The 18,698-nt window shown below is 41.7% G+C and overlaps 1 protein-coding gene across 4 annotated transcripts in view; it reads right to left on the bottom strand.

Moving 5' to 3' along the window:
* Positions 1-18,698, bottom strand: part of DLGAP1 (DLG associated protein 1) — a 328,364-nt gene that overhangs the window by 25,154 nt on the left and 284,512 nt on the right. For all 4 annotated transcript variants that reach the window (XM_047793788.1, XM_047793791.1, XM_047793792.1 and 1 more), the window contains one exon: positions 3,433-3,854. In XM_047793788.1, coding sequence (XP_047649744.1) covers positions 3,433-3,854 — 422 coding nt within the window. The remainder of the gene's footprint in view (positions 1-3,432; positions 3,855-18,698) is intronic.

The following is an 18,698-nucleotide window of genomic DNA, read 5'->3' as shown; positions in this document are numbered from 1 at the left end:
TTCTTCCTGCCACATTTATTGGAATTGTCTGTAATTTTTTTTAACTCTGAACAAAGGAGTTCTGATATCAAAATGTTTCAAATTACAAAGGGAGACTCACTCCCCAGTGAAGTACGTTTTACTGCATACTTGCTATCTAATTTTCTCAGTTGGGTCCTTCAAAGCAAAGCACCAAAAAATACTCCTACATCCCTTGTTATCTTTGCCTGTTTTACAGCCATGACCCTCGCACCTCCCCACTGGGCAGCAACCTCATAAAACAGATCTGAGAAAATTTATCACTACTTGGAGGAAAACATCCTTAGGAAATAAAGCTTAATAATGGCGGGATGGTGGCACCTTTGTGTACAAAGGCAGCAAATTATTATTCTTTAGAACAAATCTTGTCATAACAAAATACCTTCATATGGAATATGTTCATACATCTTATAAATCAAAATTCTCAATAACATCTGAAGTAAAATTCTGGAACAATGAATGAACGGGCAATTCTTTCATGTGCAAAATACAAATATGCTTCTCTTTCATCCCAAACAGAATGAGAACTGGGTTTTCTGACAGGATTTCCCCTTTTCAAATTTCAGTGCTTCTACCAAAACACACTGACTTGTTTTCATAGCCTCTTTAGTGTCAAGGGAGATTTTCCTAAAGCTTGATACAATGGCTATCCTCAGGCATCATTACGAAGCTGGGTTGACAGAAGTCAATCTAGTCTCCAATTCTAAGCAAACATCCGATGTGCAGTGTCCCCAGGTTCTGTTGGAAGCCAACTGAGAAGCTAGAGTGGGTCAGAATGCATGCACTGAATTCAATGAAATCTGAAAGACAGAGCTTGTCCTGCTGAGCTGCACACTGGAGTCCATTGCTCCTTAGACACTATCATTTTTCCCAGGAAAACCTCAAAAGCTTCAGGTACACCCACAAGGGGAAAGGAGAATAAGGAGATGCAACTGCTAAGACTTTCCTACGGACCCCCCGCCCCCCATCCCACCTCCCGCAGTGCTGCCAGGTGGTACTTCATGCACCATGTCACTGGGACACAGAGAAGATTCTGCCTGTCCATCCACACCGGGGTGAGCCTGCAGTGACACCAACTGTGGGGGCAAGTGTCAAGGAGGTTTCCTTTTCTGCTGCTACATTGTTTGCCCGCATCACAGTAGAGAACAAGAGGAACGTTACAGAAACCCACTGAGGGACCGTCTAAGGTCTACCCTGCTCAGAAAGGCAGCAAGGGAGCTCGTCAGCGGGTGGGAGGAGCCAGGAGGAGGAAAGAGCACAGAGAGGTGCTATGCACCAGACACAGGGAGGAAATCCCACAACCTGCTAACTGTTATTTTGTGAGGCTCTGTTCTCACAAAAATACTTCCTTTACGGAAAGCTCGCTGCTCCCTGGCACAATTAGTTTGGTCCACTTTGTAAATCTACTGAGCATGATTTACAGTAAGCTCTAGGTGTAATGGTTAAGAAGTTGTTACTGTTTTTGGAGAGATCATAATCCATAGTGGCCATGAAAAAAAGTCCGTATCTGAGAAACACAGAGAAGTAACATGATGCCTTGCCTTGGATTTTCTTTAAGCAACTCTGGCGAACAATGTTTATAGCAGCCTGAATTACAATTGCCAAGACATGCAAATAACCTAAATGTCCATCAACAGATGAATGGATAAAGAAGATGTGGTGTATACCTACATACATACACACAAGATATTACTTAGTCATAAAAAGGAAGCAAATTTTGCCATTTGCAACAACATGGATGGACTTGGAGGGCATTATGCTAAGTCAGACAGAGAAAGATAAATACTGTATGACGTCACTTATATGCGGAATCTAAAAAACACAACAAACTAGTGACTGTAACAAAAAAGAAGCAGACTCATGGATAGAACAAATGAGTGGATGCCAGTGTGGGGGGCAATATAGAGGTGGAGAGGGTGGCACAAATTATGGGGTGTAAGATAGACTCAAGGCATTATGCTAAGGGAACCATTAAGACAGTCACATAAAAACACATGATACCATTTTTATTAAATGTGTGAAACAGGCAAATCAATAGAAATAAAAAGTAAATTAGTGGTTTCCTAGGGCTGAGAGATATGGAGGAGGAGGGGAGTGACAGATGAAGTGTACAGGGTATCTTTTGGGGATGCTGAAAATGTTTTAAAATTGATTGTGGTAGTGGTTGCACAACTGCGAATATGCTAGCTTCTAAACTATATACATTAAATGGAAGAATTGCAGGGTTTGTGAATTACATATATACAATAGAAAGAAAAAGAAAGATAAGCTCAAGGGTGTGTTGAACAACACAGGGAATGTAGCCACGATTTTGTAATAACTATAAATGGAAAGCAACCTTTAAAAACTGTATAAGAATTAAAAATAATTTAAAAAAGATACTCTGGCAAAAATAATAACAAGTAGGGGAAGATGAGACGTTGAGGGTTCACCACAGTAAAATCTCTACTTTTGCACGTTTTGAAATTTTCACAATAAAAAGTTAAATGATGATTTAAAAAATAGGTCAAAAAGCCACATCATGACAATACTCTCCCACACAAAAATGAGGGCAGGCTTTGATGCCTACCACTAAATTTCCCTGATTCAGAAAATACCACCAGTTGGAAGATCCTCCTTTCAATAATAGTTTTTCAGAGGGAAAGAAACATGCAACGTTGAAACACACACTGATTATCAACTCTATTTCAATTTCAGAATTGTTAGAAACAGGTAAAAGGTGCCTCAGGGTTGAGGTTATGAATCTAACAACTTCTTTGTCAATCGATAACAGGAATTGTTGCTGTTAAAAGACCAAGTTTGAAAATAATGGTGTGCAAGCCCTCCATTATTTATTTACTTTATCCATCATTTATCTTTATTTTAACCCATTAAGTTGGAATGTGTGTTAATCGCTTTAGAGCCTGAAGTTGGCCTCCCTAAAACCTAAGAGGGAAGGAGTGGGCTAAACAGGTTTAGGGGTCTAAATAAGCATGGCCTCTTCAGGCCTACGCATTGCCAGCCTTGTTTTAAACTCCTACGTTAAGGGAAGTAATAGACTGTAAGATTATAAATGTCCAAGGCAAGTGTATCTGGGGACTGTGAAACTAATTAGAATTAACTGTTAACTCCCTGAGAGGCAGCCCTGCAGGAGCATCTTGGGGGAAGAAGAACCACGAGAAGCAAGAGTCCACGCCACGGAGTCTAGGGCTGGAAAATACCGATCCAGTCTTAGAGAAGGCGGAGTTCTTTTTATCGGGCATCAGGGGCGTGTGGACTGGGCCTCGCTGGCTCCACTCTCCCGCAGATTCTGGCTCTGGGTGTAAACCCGCAGGGCTAGCCCGGGGCCACCGGCTGCAAGACAAGCATCCCCGCCTCAGGACCCGGGCGGGCCCCGACCCCAGGGCGCATGCGCAGGCGCAGCGCCTCACTTACTGTCTTCCGGCAGGTTGTTCTCGCGCTCTTCTCTCTCCATCTGCTGGCACCAGCCTTCCATGCGGTCTCGCTCTGCCTGGAGAAGCTTCAGAAACCAGTGGCCATCCCGGTGGCACACTGATCTCTGCACGGCCTCCAGGGGGTCTTCGGTGATGGAGTCAATCCAGGGATCCGGGGGCGGCAGAATCGAAGGGTCGAAATCTGCATCGAAGTCCTCGTCGGCCGCGCAGGCGTGGTAGTGGTTTCCTGAGCCCTGGATGCTGACTGTGGAGGTGCTGGCGTCCCGGGAGAACTGTCTGGCCACCGGGCCAGGGCACGAATTGTCCTCTACAGATTCGAGAGAATTTTCCAGGTTGTCGTGGAAGTCCAGGTCGGCCTGCACTGCCGTTGTTACGCTGTTGGAGCGAGTGAACCTGCGGAAGCTTGGAGGGATAGAGAGAGACATTTAGTGCAAGGATGTTTCTTGAGGCAGAACCACCTTCTACTTCTCTTCGTGGGTGTGCAAGAGCAGGGTTCTTCTCAGCCTGCAGAGGTAGCCCCTGACACCAGCCCACCGATTGCCGTAGCTCTGATGCAAAGAACACAGATCCCTCCTCTCTGTTCCATACGGAGTATGAAAGCGTATCTAGAGCGATTTTAGAAGAGGAGCAATGGGTACAGCTATCAAAGCCAATATGATATTCAGGGTCCAGCTTCCTTTGCCTTGAATCCTGAAATTCAGTGAGGGGTGAATTTGGTGGGAGTAAGGAAACGATCCAATTATAACCTAGACTGCATACTTTACTTTGAAACAAGGGGAAAAAACCAAACAAACCCGACCCAGCCTGAGCCAAGAGTATCTTGAATCCTGCATGACTACGTTTTCCAGGGAAAGCTCTTACCCGAAAGCAAACTAAAATGTTATTAAGGTCCCCTTAAAATTAAAGCTCCTTTTCCTGGTAAGGAGTTCCTTACCAGGAAGATCATTGTTATAATTTGGTACACAGACTTTGGGGCAAAATCAGCTCACCAGTTCTAGCGTTCCGCCTTGCTGTACTCCCTGCGCCTTAACCCACCCCCCCACCCCCCACCCCGCCGCCCCCGTCCTTCTACCAAGGGGACAAAAGACAACTTGTTAACAGATTCAACCTGAGCATTTGGTACGGATATCCATGCGATATGAATGTCTTGACGAAATGGCTCTAGACATCTCTGGTTGACCCCTGTGGCCAAGGTGAGGATGTAAGGAAGGTGGGAGGGATGGGAACGAACAGAGGGGCAGTGAATTCTTTCTCCAACAAGGGGCAAGGGAAGCTGTGGGCCTGAAATAATTTCAGCTCCCCCTCCCCCAAAAGCTTCATTGGCTCCTAGAGCAGACAGGAGATAATGATATAAGAGAATATGTATCTGCCTGTCCACTGAAGGCAGCATAAGTATCTATTACTCTGCTTTATAGTTTGTTTTGTTTTGTTTTTTGTTTTCTTAATGGCTGCATGCAGGGCATATGGAAGTTCCCAGCCCAGGGATCAAATCCCAGCTACAGCTGCACCTACGCAGCTCCAGAACTTTTTCATCTTTCCCAATTGAAATTCTGTACCCATTAAACAACTTCCCATTCCCCTTTCCCTCCAGCCTCTGGCAACCATGAATCCACTTTCTGTCTTTGTGAATTTGACTACTTTAGGGCCTTCATGCAAGTTGATCGCATAGTATTTGTCTGTGACTGGCTTATTTTGCTTAGCATGATGTCTAAGGTTCATCCACATTGCAGCATGTGTCAGAATTTCCTTCCTCTTTAAGGCTGGACAATATCCTATTGTATGTATATACCACATTGTGCTTTTTTTTTTTCCATGTATCAATAGATACTTGGGTTGGTCTGCCTTTTGCTACTGTGAATAATCCTGCTGTGAACATGGGTGTACAAAGATCTCTTTGAGACCCTGCTTTCAATGCTTCTGGGTACACACCCAGAAGTAGAATTGTTGGATTATATAGTAATTTTGTTTTTAATTATTTGAGGAACTGCCATACTGTTTTCCCTAGCAGCTGTACCATTTTGTATTCCCACCAACAATGTACAAGCTTTCCAGTTTCTCCACATCCTTGCCAACACCGATTTTCAGACTTTTTCCACGTGAGCCATTCTAATGGGTGTGAGGTGGTATATTTTCTTGACTGGCTAATGATTATGCCATGCTAGCATGGTTTATTTGCCAGCAGATTTTCAATTAATGTTTCATATTCAATAGTGCCAGCCTTAAAGGAGAATGCACTAAATAAGGTCCATACAACATTTAATAAACCACAGTTGCATGTTTTTTCTTAACTCTCCTGGAACACTCTATTAAAGCCAATTAATACTGATCCTCCAGTCCATCAAAAATAAAGATTGGATAGAACAATGTAAGTAAGCAGGCATTTGTAAGACTGTAGAAAGCCTGGAAGTTTTCTACAAAAAGGACAGGGTAAAGTCGTTTCAGTCAGTCCATTATTTCCCCTAGTGAATAAATGTCAAGAAAAAAAAAAATAGTTGGACTATTGATCTGTAGTCATTATTAGGATGATCAAAATAATCCAAAATGTTGTGATTCTCACCATTCATTTTATGAAGATAGGCCAGCCAAACAAAAGGCTGGCCCATCTTGCTGTTTGCTGTGGTCAAGAAGTTACTTCTGTTGACGGTATTATGCGTGGTCATGTGTAAGTTCTTTAACTCTCAGTTGGGCCATAGGAAAAATCACAGAGTGGAAAGGTCCCAAGGAATGTTACAGACCGCTTGTCTTAGCCGTGCAAGAGCAGTTCTGCTACCGTGATTCTTCCAATAGCCACTGGCTTCTTGGCTGTGAGAGGCCATTTCTGCCTTCTTGTTCATCCGCCAAGATGTGAAATGACATCTGAAGCTGAGCTCCCACTCCAGCTGCACATGCGTGATTTGGATGACTTTCCTTGCAGCAGTTGACATTCTGGCTGTTCCACTAACACACAGTCCCAACTATGAACACACCCGGCTTCACTCTCCCAGATCAGGGGTTGCCAGAGGCATTACATTTCCAAACTTAAAGAAGGACCAGTGCCTCATTGTTTCCCTTCCGAGCAAACTTGCCAGAGACAGAGTCTGTTCCACATACAAAACACAATGACCTACTTCCCCCGTGTCTCTGTTTTTATCTACACAAAACCGTCCCACCAGCATTCCTGACTGAGGGCTCCTGGCTATGAATCTTGTAAAGTATCCACCTTCTTAAGAAAAATGACTTGGCAGTAGATTAGTAGAAGTTCGCAGTTTAGTCACCCAGAAAGAAAGAAAAGTGAAGTAAAATGAAAATGGTTTGGGATTAAAAGCGGTGCCTTTGAACTCAGGCAACCCTGTCCAGGCTGCACTGTTTCTCTCAATTAAGTTCCTTAAGCGAGCTTTCTTCCACCCAGAGCTTTCAAAGAATGTTCTGCTCTACAAAATGTTTTCTGTCTTTCATGTGCAGAGCTCCTTCTGGGTGAAGGGTGCAATCAAGTTGTTATTGTTGTTTTAAAGTTTTGATCGGGAATACAGAAGGAGACACTGGATTCACTTCTGTGTTTTTGACAAGAATAGATCGCTTGCTGGTGGATGGTACAAACCTAAAAGCTGAACCCAGGGGCTTGCTGTTTGCAAACCCACAGACGCCACTCTTGAAGCTTCTCTGGTCCTCTGTGCCCTAAAGCCAAAACATGTAATCATTACAACCTCTGAAAAGGACCGGCCAGCATTCTGGCCAAAGGAGCAGAAAACCATGAAACCAAAGACTGGACCAACCAGTATGACACACAATACCTCGTCTGTGCTGAAGTCAAGAGGAAAGTCACTTGGGAGCGTTCACCTGTGCTGCTCTTTGTGCTCTTTCTATGGAACAAGTTTGTATATCTGATGAGTGGATTTCCCCCCCCACCTTCCACCCCCCACCCCCCACTTTTCTGTACAGCAGGTTGAAAATCAACAGATGGTAGATCACGGAGACCCATTTCATCCCTCCTGTTTGGTGGGGCTGTATTTGAACAAAATAAGTCCTGAACCAAAGCTGGGCACAGCCTGCATCTTTAGAACGCATAGGCTTTGTTCCTGCAAGTTCGACGATCTGAGACTCAAGTCATAAACTTATCTTACAGACGCTCAGTCCGTCACCCCATTACAGAACCCATTGGTTCTCAAAAACTCTCCATGTTCACGATCCTTTTGCCTGAGGCGCTCTTTTAGCAAAGGAAAATAAAATAGGTATGCAACATAAAGACCCTACTCCAAATAATTGTAACGCATTTGCCAAATAAAAGAAAGGGAGGAAATGGAAAGTAATGAGAGTGGGCTTGGTATCACCTGATAGCCTCAGCGAGGGCCCAGCACCTAGCCATTCTCCTCTGAGTACCAGCTGGGCTGGTGCTATATCCTTGATGGGCTGTCACTGTAGGAACCTTGGATTGGGAGCCTCAACAAAACATCCTTGAACTGACTGCACCCCAGAAGGACCTGCTTTCCCTCAGCAACCAGAGCCCTAGGTCACTCCTTTGCTCCTGACCCCAGGTAATGAACAAAAGCCGGAAAAGTCTCACATAGAATTCTCTTTTATTGAGTCTTGCTTAGGGGTCAAGAGGAGGCTATAGGCTTTTGAATCATATGGTCCCTTTGCTTTTTGCAAACTAAATTGTCTTGGAAAGCATGTGAAAAAAATAAAGGGGGGGGGGAGGGAGGGAAGCCAGGAAGACAAAAGGAAGAAAGGAAAAAAGGAGGGAGGAGGGGGGTGGGTGAGAGAGAGGGAGGGAAGGACGGGGGTGGGGTGGGGGTGGGGTGGGGTGGGGGGGTGGGGGATGTATGAGGCATATCAGGAATTGTGCCAACTTTCAGGGCTTTTGAAATTTGAAATGCATGAATGCCACACCTTTAAAACTCAGGTGTATTGGAAGGAACTATTTGGCAAGGTCACAGTATTGTTAACTTGGCAAAGAAGAGCGATTGTTTGCCAAATATAATATCGAGGGTGGGTACTAGGCTATGTAGTACTCCAAGCTGTGAGGAGTGGAGATCGATCCAAAGCTTCTGGTTGGCAAAGGACGGCTGTTTCTGACTTCCAGAGGTCTTGCCAAGCCTGTGGTCCCTGAATGGTCCCAGGATGTTCTTAACATCCTGCCTGTTTGAAAAGGCACAATTCACTACAAGCCCAGATGTTTGCATATTTAAGTCACTTAGGATCAAAAGAGATCTTTTGTAGCAGTTGACATGGTGCAAAAGGAGAAAACAATGCCCTCTTTCCTCGTGCTTATTCCACCTAGGTAGGAGGCCATGAGCCTCAATGTGTGAAGCAAGGGAGACCTTAAAAACTCAGAATTTTATGGAAATAGAAGTAAGTGTGGTGAGGAAACAAAAGTTGGTGTTTGAAATGGGGAGCCGCTCCCAATAATAGATGCTGCTACTTTCCTTCCACACCTGTGACTCTGTCTGTGCATCACAGACCTGCTGAAATGGCGGGTGTCACTCACAGACACTTTTTGAGGCCAGCTTCCCCCCGCCCCCTTAGCATTAAGTGTGTCCTGGAGGTGTGCGTCTTATTTTGTAATGTCGTCGTGAAGGTATGTTTCCACCAGCTGGAGATAAGAAAGACCAGAGGCCATCACCAAAATATGCCCCCTCTGCCTCCATTCCTACCCTATAAATGAAACAAGATGAAAAGATCTTGGCTTTCCCTTTGCACACCTCCAGCCATGCAATCCCTTTCTGGACATTCGTGTTAATCAAACGTCAGAGATTGAACAAAGGAATGGCAGGGGTGGGGGTGGGGAGGTCGATGAGGGAGGAAAAGGCCACAGAGTGACTGACTACCCATTTATTCTGGGATAAGTTTCCTCCTCTAAGTCCCTGGACCCTGAAGGTAAACAGTCCTTGTCCTAACAATGACTCTCAGTTGGATGATCTCCAGATAAAGAAGCCAGCCCGTCAAGCAGCAGTTTACAGAGACATACATGGATCTGTTAACTACACATATGCTGAGAAAATAACATTGAGTTTTCTTTGTTTTACGATTTTTTTTTTTGCATTGCAGTGTTTTGTCAATTTTCTCCTGCACAGCATGGTGACCCAGTTACACAGTCAAGTATACATTCCTTTTTCTCACATAATCATGCTCCATCATAAGTGACTAGATATAGTTCCCAGTGCTGCACAGCAGGATCTCATTGCTTCTCCATTCCAAAGGCAATAGTTTGCACCTATTAACCCCAAACTCCCAGTCCGTCCCATTCCCTCCCCAACATCCAGTCTTCTTGCCAGAAAATTGTGGTGAGACCAGCAGCATCTCCCTATACAATGACTAAAAACTCGAGGAGTCTCTAGCGTGAAAGGCATAGTAAAAGCCTCCTGAGAAGTTGGAAAGAGGGTCCTTAACTAGGGCCTTCAGTGCAGGGGATCTGCCTAGGCTTTCATCTTGCAAAAATCCCTGTGGTGTTGGTTTCTTCTGGTCTTTGGGCTCAGACTGGCCAGTCCCCCAGCACAGACCCTTCCGTATGCCTGTGCCTGCGTAGAGGGAATGTGTCTGGCTGCCAGGATTCTGGGAGCTGAGTGAGCAGAGAACGCCTAGGGCAGGTGCGTCAACATTCCATTGGTAAATTTTCATGCATCTTCCTGTTTTCAATACAGCAACCCTGCTCTCAACTGTGCTGCTGCCCTCCAGACAGGGGTCCCCTTGTTTTAGGCTCTGAAGGGAAGTGTCCAGCCTCCCGCTGCACCTTCACCCCTATGTTCAGAGCATCCAGCGCTGTCAATTCCCATGCCTTTGTGGGTTCTGCAATGTAAGTTGAATTACGTCTTAGATGTCTGCCTCACTAGCTTTGGATTCAGCTTTTCTCTGGTTGCCTAACTCAGTTACCACTTCCCTCTCTACCTTCTAGCTTCCACAGTTTCACCTCGGTGTTTTCCCCCGTCTTGTTCTCTTCATCTTTGACAGTGTATGCCAAAACAAACACAAAATCCTTTTACTGTCATTTAGCTTCGGAAGGTCTCAAAGGCAGCTGTGTGTATTTTTTTTTCACCACCTTTAATCAAGAGTCAGTCTAGAAATAATGTAGATATTCATCAGGGAGAAAAAGGGGAAGCCAATTATGGTCCAGCCATATTCCTGAATATCATGTAACTATAAAAGCCATTTGTCATGAATATTTAATAATGAGAAAGCTTCTTGTAACATTGGTTAGTTTTTTAAACACTGGATTTCAAAACTTTCAAAATGTTTTTCCATAAAGCATGAGTAAAAATGTACCCCTTTGTTAGTTCATGCTTAAGGGATGGGATTATGGGAAATTTTATTTCTGTATTTTATAAATTTCATAATATATAAGCACTACCTAACTTTTCTTATTAGATTATTTAATAATACACAATTATTATAGAAAAGATAGATAACACTTAATATCTACTTTCTATCTAGCCACACATAGAGTCACAGTTTTTTTTTAATTGCTCGGAAGTCCATCAGAGAGTTATAAACAGTTAACTTGCTATTGTATATTTTCCTCCAAGTAAATATGCATGCTCTTTTTGTAATGAAAATAATAATATTCTTTCTTTCTTTTTTTTTGTCTTTTTTTGCTATTTCGTGGGCCGCTCTCGCGGCATATGGAGGTTCCCAGGCTAGGGGTCGAATCGGAGCTATAGCTGCCAGCCTATGCCAGAGCCACAGCAATGCAGGATCCGAGCCAAGTCTGCGACTTACACCACAGTTCACGGCAATGCCGGATCGTTAACCCACTGAGCAAGGGCAGGGATCGAACCCACAACCTCATGGTTCCTAGTCAGATTCGTTAACCACTGCGCCACGACGGGAACTCCTATTCTTCCTTTCTGTGTCCACTGTGAGTCTTGGAGTCACCAGTGGGCTCCTTCCTGTAAGAAAGTCTAGTTTGAACTACTGTAGAAATACAACTGTTGGGGGGTTGGGGGATGTGCTTGGGTTGTGGGATGGAAATCCTGTGAAATTGGATTGTGATGATCATTATACAACTACAGGTGTGATAAATTCATTGAGTAATAATTAAAAAAAAAAAAGAAAAAGAAAAGAATTGTTACTTGGAAGGAAAGAGGAGATTCCTGGGAGCCTTTTAGCTTTCTCACCTTGGTCAATAGAAAGGATTGGTTTACTAGATTTGCTAATTATCAGCTTGAAAGACAAGAAGACCTCATGCAAATTCCTGGGGAGCGGTCAAAAGGATGGCAGAGAATGGGGGCAGGATGCTTTGGAGGCCCTGGGCTAGAGCAGCGACTGAGACAGTGTTCCTGGGGGAGGTGTTGGCAGGATTTGCCAGCTTGGTTTAGGAGGAGACTTGCAGAGCAGCAAAAAAATGCCAAGTGGATCAGATCAAATAATCTCACTGGGGAGTTCCCGTCGTGGCGCAGTGGTTAACGAATCCGACTAGGAACCATGAGGTTGCGGGTTCGGTCCCTGCCCTTGCTCAGTGGGTTAAGGATCTGGCGTTGCCGTGAGCTGTGGTGTAGGTTGCAGACGCGGCTCGGATCCCGCGTTGCTGTAGCTCTGGCATAGGCCGGTGGCTACAGCTCCGATTCGACCCCTAGCCTGGGAAGCTCCATATGCCGTGGGAGTGGCCCAAGAAATAGCAAAAAATAATAATAATAATAATAATAATAAAAAAAATAAAAAATAAAAATAAAAAAATAATCCCACTGGCTAAAACAGGAGTTGGGAACAGATGCCTAGTGTTTGATGGAGAGGAGGAAGATCTTCATTGGCATAAGAAAGCAGTCTTGCTTCAAAACCATATGCATTCGTTGACCCTGGCTTGGTGCTGCCACAGCATTTAAACTAGTGACCTTCTACCAGCATCCCTCTGCATGGTCCGTAGGATAAGGCAGTTCTGGAGAATGGACGTGGCACACCTGCTACCAGTGGCATTCTCAAGATGTGATCGCTGTGCTGCCTGCAAATCTACCGGGAAGATTTGTAATCCTCCTTTTGGATTCCTTTTCCTGAAGTAGATAGGTTATCCAGTGCATTGCATTTTTTACTAATGAGTTATTAGCTTTTTCTTTTGTCTTGATGGGGAACCCTGCAGAGCACCCTGAATTTACAAGTCTTATCTCTTCATAGACAGTCAACCAGATGGATTTTGTTATATTAGATTTGGTTTCAAAAGGTGATAATGAGTTTCTGGGCCTCTTACAAGTCTTCCTCTTTTTTTCACTCTTTCTTTCTCTGGCTCTATTATCTTTCTTTCTCTCACTTTTTGTTAGGTTAGTGTCATTTAGTGTCTGTTTATTTAGGGAAGGAAGAGATAGATTGTAGCGGCCTTTCAATGTGAAAACAATCGTCTCCTCTCTATCACTAGATAATTGAAGAAAAAAAAAAATCCCCCAGTTGTCCTTAGGAAATCTCATCTGCCCAATTTTGTGTTGTAAGATCCTATCTGTATGAATTACTACCAGCAAAATTATAAAATGAATTATAGTTAGAGACAGAAGAAACACAGAATCCCTGCCTGTTGACAGTGGATTTCTTTTAGAAAGGTTGAAAACAATCATTAACATCAATTTTAAATGCTGACTTACTTTTCAGCAGTTAACTACAAAGTGACCTTTGAGGACAGGTATATTTTGGAAGGTTAAGCACCAAAATTGGGGCTGCCAGCCCCTTGGGGGGATGAATTTAACATAAGTCACTCAGCTTATTGAGGAACTGAGCATCCTACAAACTTCAATAATTTATTAAATATTCAACTTTTTAATAACATGATAAAAGTAGCTCATTTGAAGTTTGGGGTTGCTATTAGGTATGTCCAAATCATGTAACATTTAACATTCCTGTAGATGGACAAGTGTCAGGGCATGAACTGGATAACACAGAATTATTGACTGCAGGGGAAAGGTTGGAAATAAATTTAAAAAACTGAAGATGATTTTCTCTTATTTCTCTTATTTTTAAAGAAAAGGTGGTATCATTGCTTTCTTGAGACTTCGCGTTTCGGAGAGATTCTATTTAAGTACCTAAGAGAATAGGAAACACATATAATGTTCCCTATGTGTCAAGTATTTTTCTAAAAGTTTTATATATATTGAACAACACACCTCAAGACAATACTGACATTTATACTATTATGTTCCCTTCTCTCTCGCTCTTTAAATTGATACACTTTAGGGAAGTGTTACATTCACAGCAAAATGGAACAGAAAATACTTCTTGTGTACTTCTCCTGCCCAACATCAGCATCTTCCACCAGAGTGATACATTTGTTCCTACTGATGAATCTACACTGACACATCATTACCATCTAAAGTTCACAGGGCACATTAAAATTCACTCTTGGTGAGGTACATCCTATAGGTTTAGATAGATGTATGATGACACGGATTCACCACTATGGTATCATACAGAAGAGTCTTAATGCCCTAAAACTCATCTGTGTTCTGCTTATTTACCCTCCTTCCCCCTAAACACTTTTTTACTGTCTCTATAGTTTTGCCTTTTCCAGGATGTTGTATAGTTGGAATCATATAGTATGTAGCCTTTATAGATTGGCTTCTTTTCCTTGGTAACATGCATTTAAGTTTCCTCCACGTCTTTCTGTGGCTTGATAGCTTATTTCTTTTTTAACACTGAATAAAATTCTGTAATCTGGATGTAAGAGTTTATTTATCCATTCGCCTCCTGAAGGACATCTTGGTTGCTTCCAAGTTTGCGGATTAGGAATAAACATCTGCGTGCATGTTTTTGCGTGGTCTTAATTTTTTAACTCCTTTGGGTCAGCACCAAGAAGCACAACTGCTAGATCTTATGACAGGAGAGTGGTTTTGTAAGAAACTGCCAAACTCTCTTTGAAAGCAGCTGCACTACTTTGCATTCCCATCAGAGATAAACAAGAGTTAATGTTGCTGCGCATCCCCATCAGCATTTGGGATTGTCAATGTTTCTGATTTTTGCGTTTTTTCTATATGAGTAGTGGTATCTCATTGTTTTAATTTGCAGTTTTCAAATGACATATGATGTTGAGCATCTTTTTGTCTATTTTCTTATGCCGTTTGTACATCTTCTTTGGTGAGATGCCTGTTAGAGTCTTTTATTCATTTCTCTCTCTTTTTTGGCCCACACCTGTGGCATATGGAGGTTCCCAGGCTAGGGGTCTAATCGGAGCTGTAGCCTCCAGCCTATGCCAGGGCCACAGCAACGTGAGATCCAAGCCGCGTCTTCGATCTACACCACAGCTCACAGCAACGCCGGATCCTTAACCCACTGAGCAAGGACAGGGATTGAACCTGCATCCTCATGGATGCCAGTCAGGTTTGTTAACTGCTGAGCCACGATGGGAACTCCCTTTATTCATTTTTTTAATCAGGTTGTGCATTTTGTTGTTGTTGAGTTTTAAGAGTTCTGTGTATATTTTGGACAACTGTTCTTTATCAGATATGTCTTTTGCAAATATTTTCTTCTAGTATGTGACTTGTCTTCTCAGTCTTGTGACATTGTCTTTCACAGAAGTTTTAAGTTTTAATGAAATCTATCTTATCAATGATTTTCTTCATAGGTCATGGCTTGGGTATTATATCCAAAAAGCCATCCTCATACCCAAGGTTATCTAGATTTTTCTCATTTGTTACCTTCTAGGAGTTTCTTTTTTTTTTTAATTTATTTTTTTCCCACTGTACAGCAAGAGGATCAAGTTATCTTTACATGTATACATTTTTTTCCCACACCCTTTGTTCTGTTGCAATATGGGTATCTAGACATAGTTCTCAATGCTACTCAGCAGGATCTCCTTGTAAATCTAAGTTGTGTCTGATAACCCCAAGATCCCGATCCCTCCCATTCCCTCCCTCTCCCATCAGGCAGCCACAAGTCTATTTTCCAAGTCCATGATTTTCTTTTTCTGTGGAGATGTTCATTTGTGCTGTATATTAGATTCCAGTTATAAGTGATATCATATGGTATTTGTCTTTGTCTTTCTGACTCATTTCACTCAGGATGAGATTCTCTAGTTCCATCCATGTTGCTGCAAATGGCGTTATGTCATTCTTTTTTATGGCTGAGTAGTATTCCATTGTGTATATATACCACTTCTTCTGAATCCAATCATCTGTTGATGGACATTTGGGTTGTTTCTATGTCCTGGCTATTGTGACCAGTGCTGCAATGAACATGCGGGTGCATGTGTCTCTTTTAAGTAGAGTTTTGTCCAGATATATGCCCAAGAGTGCCTTCTAGGAGTTTTATAGTTCTCTGTTTTACATTTAGGGCTGTGATCGATTTTGAGTTAACTTTCGTGAAAGGTATAAGTTCTGCGTAGATGATTTTTTTTTTTTTTTTGCATGAGGATGTCCAGTTGTTCTAGCACCATTTGCTGAAAAGATTATTTTTTCTCCATTGCATTGATTCAGTTTCTTTAATAGATATAGGCCTATTTAGATTGTCTATTTCTTCCTGTGTGGGATTTGGCAGATTGCACATTTTAAGGAATTGGTCCATTTTATCTCAGTTATCATTTGTGGGCACAGAGTTGTTCATAATATTCCTTTATTATCCTTATAATGTCCATGGGGTTTGTGTGATGTCCCCCTTTAATTTCTGATGTTAGTAATTTGTGTCTGCTTTCTTTTTTTCCCCTCAGCATGACTATAGGGTTGTCAGTTTTATTGAACTTTTTAAAGATTCAGCTTTTGGTTTTGTGGATTTTCTATACTGATTTTCTGTATTCAATTTCATTCATTTTTGCTTTAATTTTTATTCTTTTCTTTTGCTTAATTTGGACTTAGTTGCTCTTCTTTTTCTAGTTTGGTGGGAAAACTATGCTTAGGGAAAACTATGCATAGGTGGTTGACTTTAGATCTTTCTTCATATCTAATATGTGCATTCAATGCTATAAATTTCCCTTTAAGTGCTATTTTTGCTGCATCCCATAAGCTTTGATAAGTGGTATTTTTATTTTCATTCAGTTAAAAATATTTAAAATTTTCTATTGAGCCATATATCACTTGGAAATGTGTTGTTTAATCTCCAGATATTTGGGAAATTTCCAGCATCTTTCTGTTATTATTTTCTAGGTGAATTCCATCTAGCTGAATTCCATCTGTTAACCCCAAGCTCCTGATCCCTCCCACTCCTCCCCCCCGACCCCCCCACAGCCACAAGTCTATTCTTTAACATTTATCAAGGTATGTTTTCTTGCCCAGAATGTGGTCCATCTCGGTGAATGTTCCATGTGAATTTAATTTTATCAGTTTTTTCCTCATGTGTTTTGATGCTCTTTTTAGGCATATAAAAATTAAAGACAGTTATGTCTTTTTGGAGAACTGACCCCACTGTCATTATCTAATATCCTTCTTTATCTCTGATAATTTTCCTTACTCCAAAGTCTGCTCTCTGAAATTAATATAGCTACTCCTGCTTTCTTCTGATTAATGTTAATATGGTATGTCTTTCTCTATCCCCTTACTTTTAATCTGCATATGTCTTTATGTTTAATGTGGGTTTCTTATAGAGAACATAAAGTTAGGTATAATCTTTTATTTACCCTGACAACTGTCTTCTTATTGGTGTATTTAGATCATTGGTATTTAAGGTGATTATTGATATAGTTGGATTAATGTCTAGCATATATGTTACTGTTTTCTATTTGTTGCCCTAGTTCTTTGTTCTTATTTTTGTCTTTGACACATTCCCTTTTTTCCTTAGTGTATAAATTTTTAGTGTATAAGTTATACTTAAAAAAATTTTTTTTAGTGGTTGCCCTAGAGATTGCACTCTATATTTTACAAATAATCCACGTTCATTTTCAAATAATACTATACCACTTCAGGAGTAGTGCAAGTACCTTATAATAATTCAATAACACTAATTCTTACCTCTCATCCCTTGTATTATTGCTGTTACTCAACTCACTTATACTCAAGTGTATAATAAATTCATATATATTGTTCCTATGATTATTTTGAACAAACTGTTACCTATTAGATCCATTCAGAATAAGATAAATAAAAATTTTTATTTTACCTTCACTTCTTCCTTCCCTGATGCTCTTCCTTTCCTCATGTAGATCTGAGTTTCTGACCTGCATCATTTTCCTTCTCTCTGAAGAATTTCTTTTAACATTTCTCACAAGTTGGAGCTACTGCCTACAAATTCCCTCGCTTTTTGTTTGCCTGAGAAGGACAATTTATCTTTCCTTTACCTTTGAAGGATAATTTCACAGTGTATAGGAATCTAGGTTGGTGGCTTTTTTCTCTCAGATATTAACTGTTTCACTCTCTTGTCTTTTTCCTTGCATGCTTTCTGAGGAAAAGCCACATGTCATCCTTGTTTTTGCCCCTCAATAGGAAAGGTGTCCTTTCCTTCTGAATTCTTTCAGGATTTCTTTCCTTGGGTTTCTTTGAAAATGCCCAGGTGTACTGTATTGGGCCTTTGTCTTGCTTGGCCTTCAGTGACTTTCCTGGATCTGTGGTTTGGTGTCTGACATTAATCTGGGACAATTCTCCATCACTATTGCTTCAAATGTTGCTACTTTTCCTCTTTCTCTTTTTGTTCTCGTGTTCTCATTATGCACATCTTCACCTTCTATAACTGTCCCACAGATTCTGGACATTCTGTTCTGATTTTTTCAGGTTTGCTTTCTTCCTCTTTGCTTTTGGAAGTTTCTATTGTTATATCCTCAGCTGAGAGATCCTTGCCTCAGCCATGGCTAGTCTCCTAATGAGCCCATCAAAAAAATTCTTCATTTCTGGTACAGCATTTTTGATTCCTATATTTGTTATTTTCTTCTCTCTTTTTATTTTAATTTTTGGCTGTGCCAGTGGCATGTGGAAGTTCCTGGGCTAGGGATTGAATCTGCACCCCAGCAGTAACCAGAGCCAGAGCAGTAACCAGAGCCACAGCAGATCTTAATCTGCTGGTCCACCAGGGAACTCCTGTTATTTTCTCTTAGAATTTCCATTTTCCTACTTATATTACCCATCTATTTTTGAATGCTGTCCACTTTTTCCACTAAAGCCCTTAGCACTTTAATCATCATTTAAAAAAATTCATGTCTGATACTTCTAACATTCTTTTTGTTGTTGTTGTTGTTGTCATATGTCTTTTTGGGGCTGCACCTGCCACACAAGGAGGTTCCCAGGCTAGGGGTCAAATCAGAGCTATAGCTGCCAATCTCCACCACAGTCACTGCAATGTGGGATCTGAGCTGCATCTGTGACCTACACAGCAACACTGGATACTTAACCCACTGAGTGAGGCCAGGGATCAAACCCACATCCTCATGGATACTAGTTGGGTTCT

This window comes from Phacochoerus africanus, chromosome 8 (assembly GCF_016906955.1).
Source record: "Phacochoerus africanus isolate WHEZ1 chromosome 8, ROS_Pafr_v1, whole genome shotgun sequence".
Taxonomy (NCBI): domain Eukaryota; kingdom Metazoa; phylum Chordata; class Mammalia; order Artiodactyla; family Suidae; genus Phacochoerus; species Phacochoerus africanus.
The sequence above is the reverse complement of the archived record's forward strand: the minus strand, read 5'-3'. Positions and strand labels throughout refer to the sequence as shown.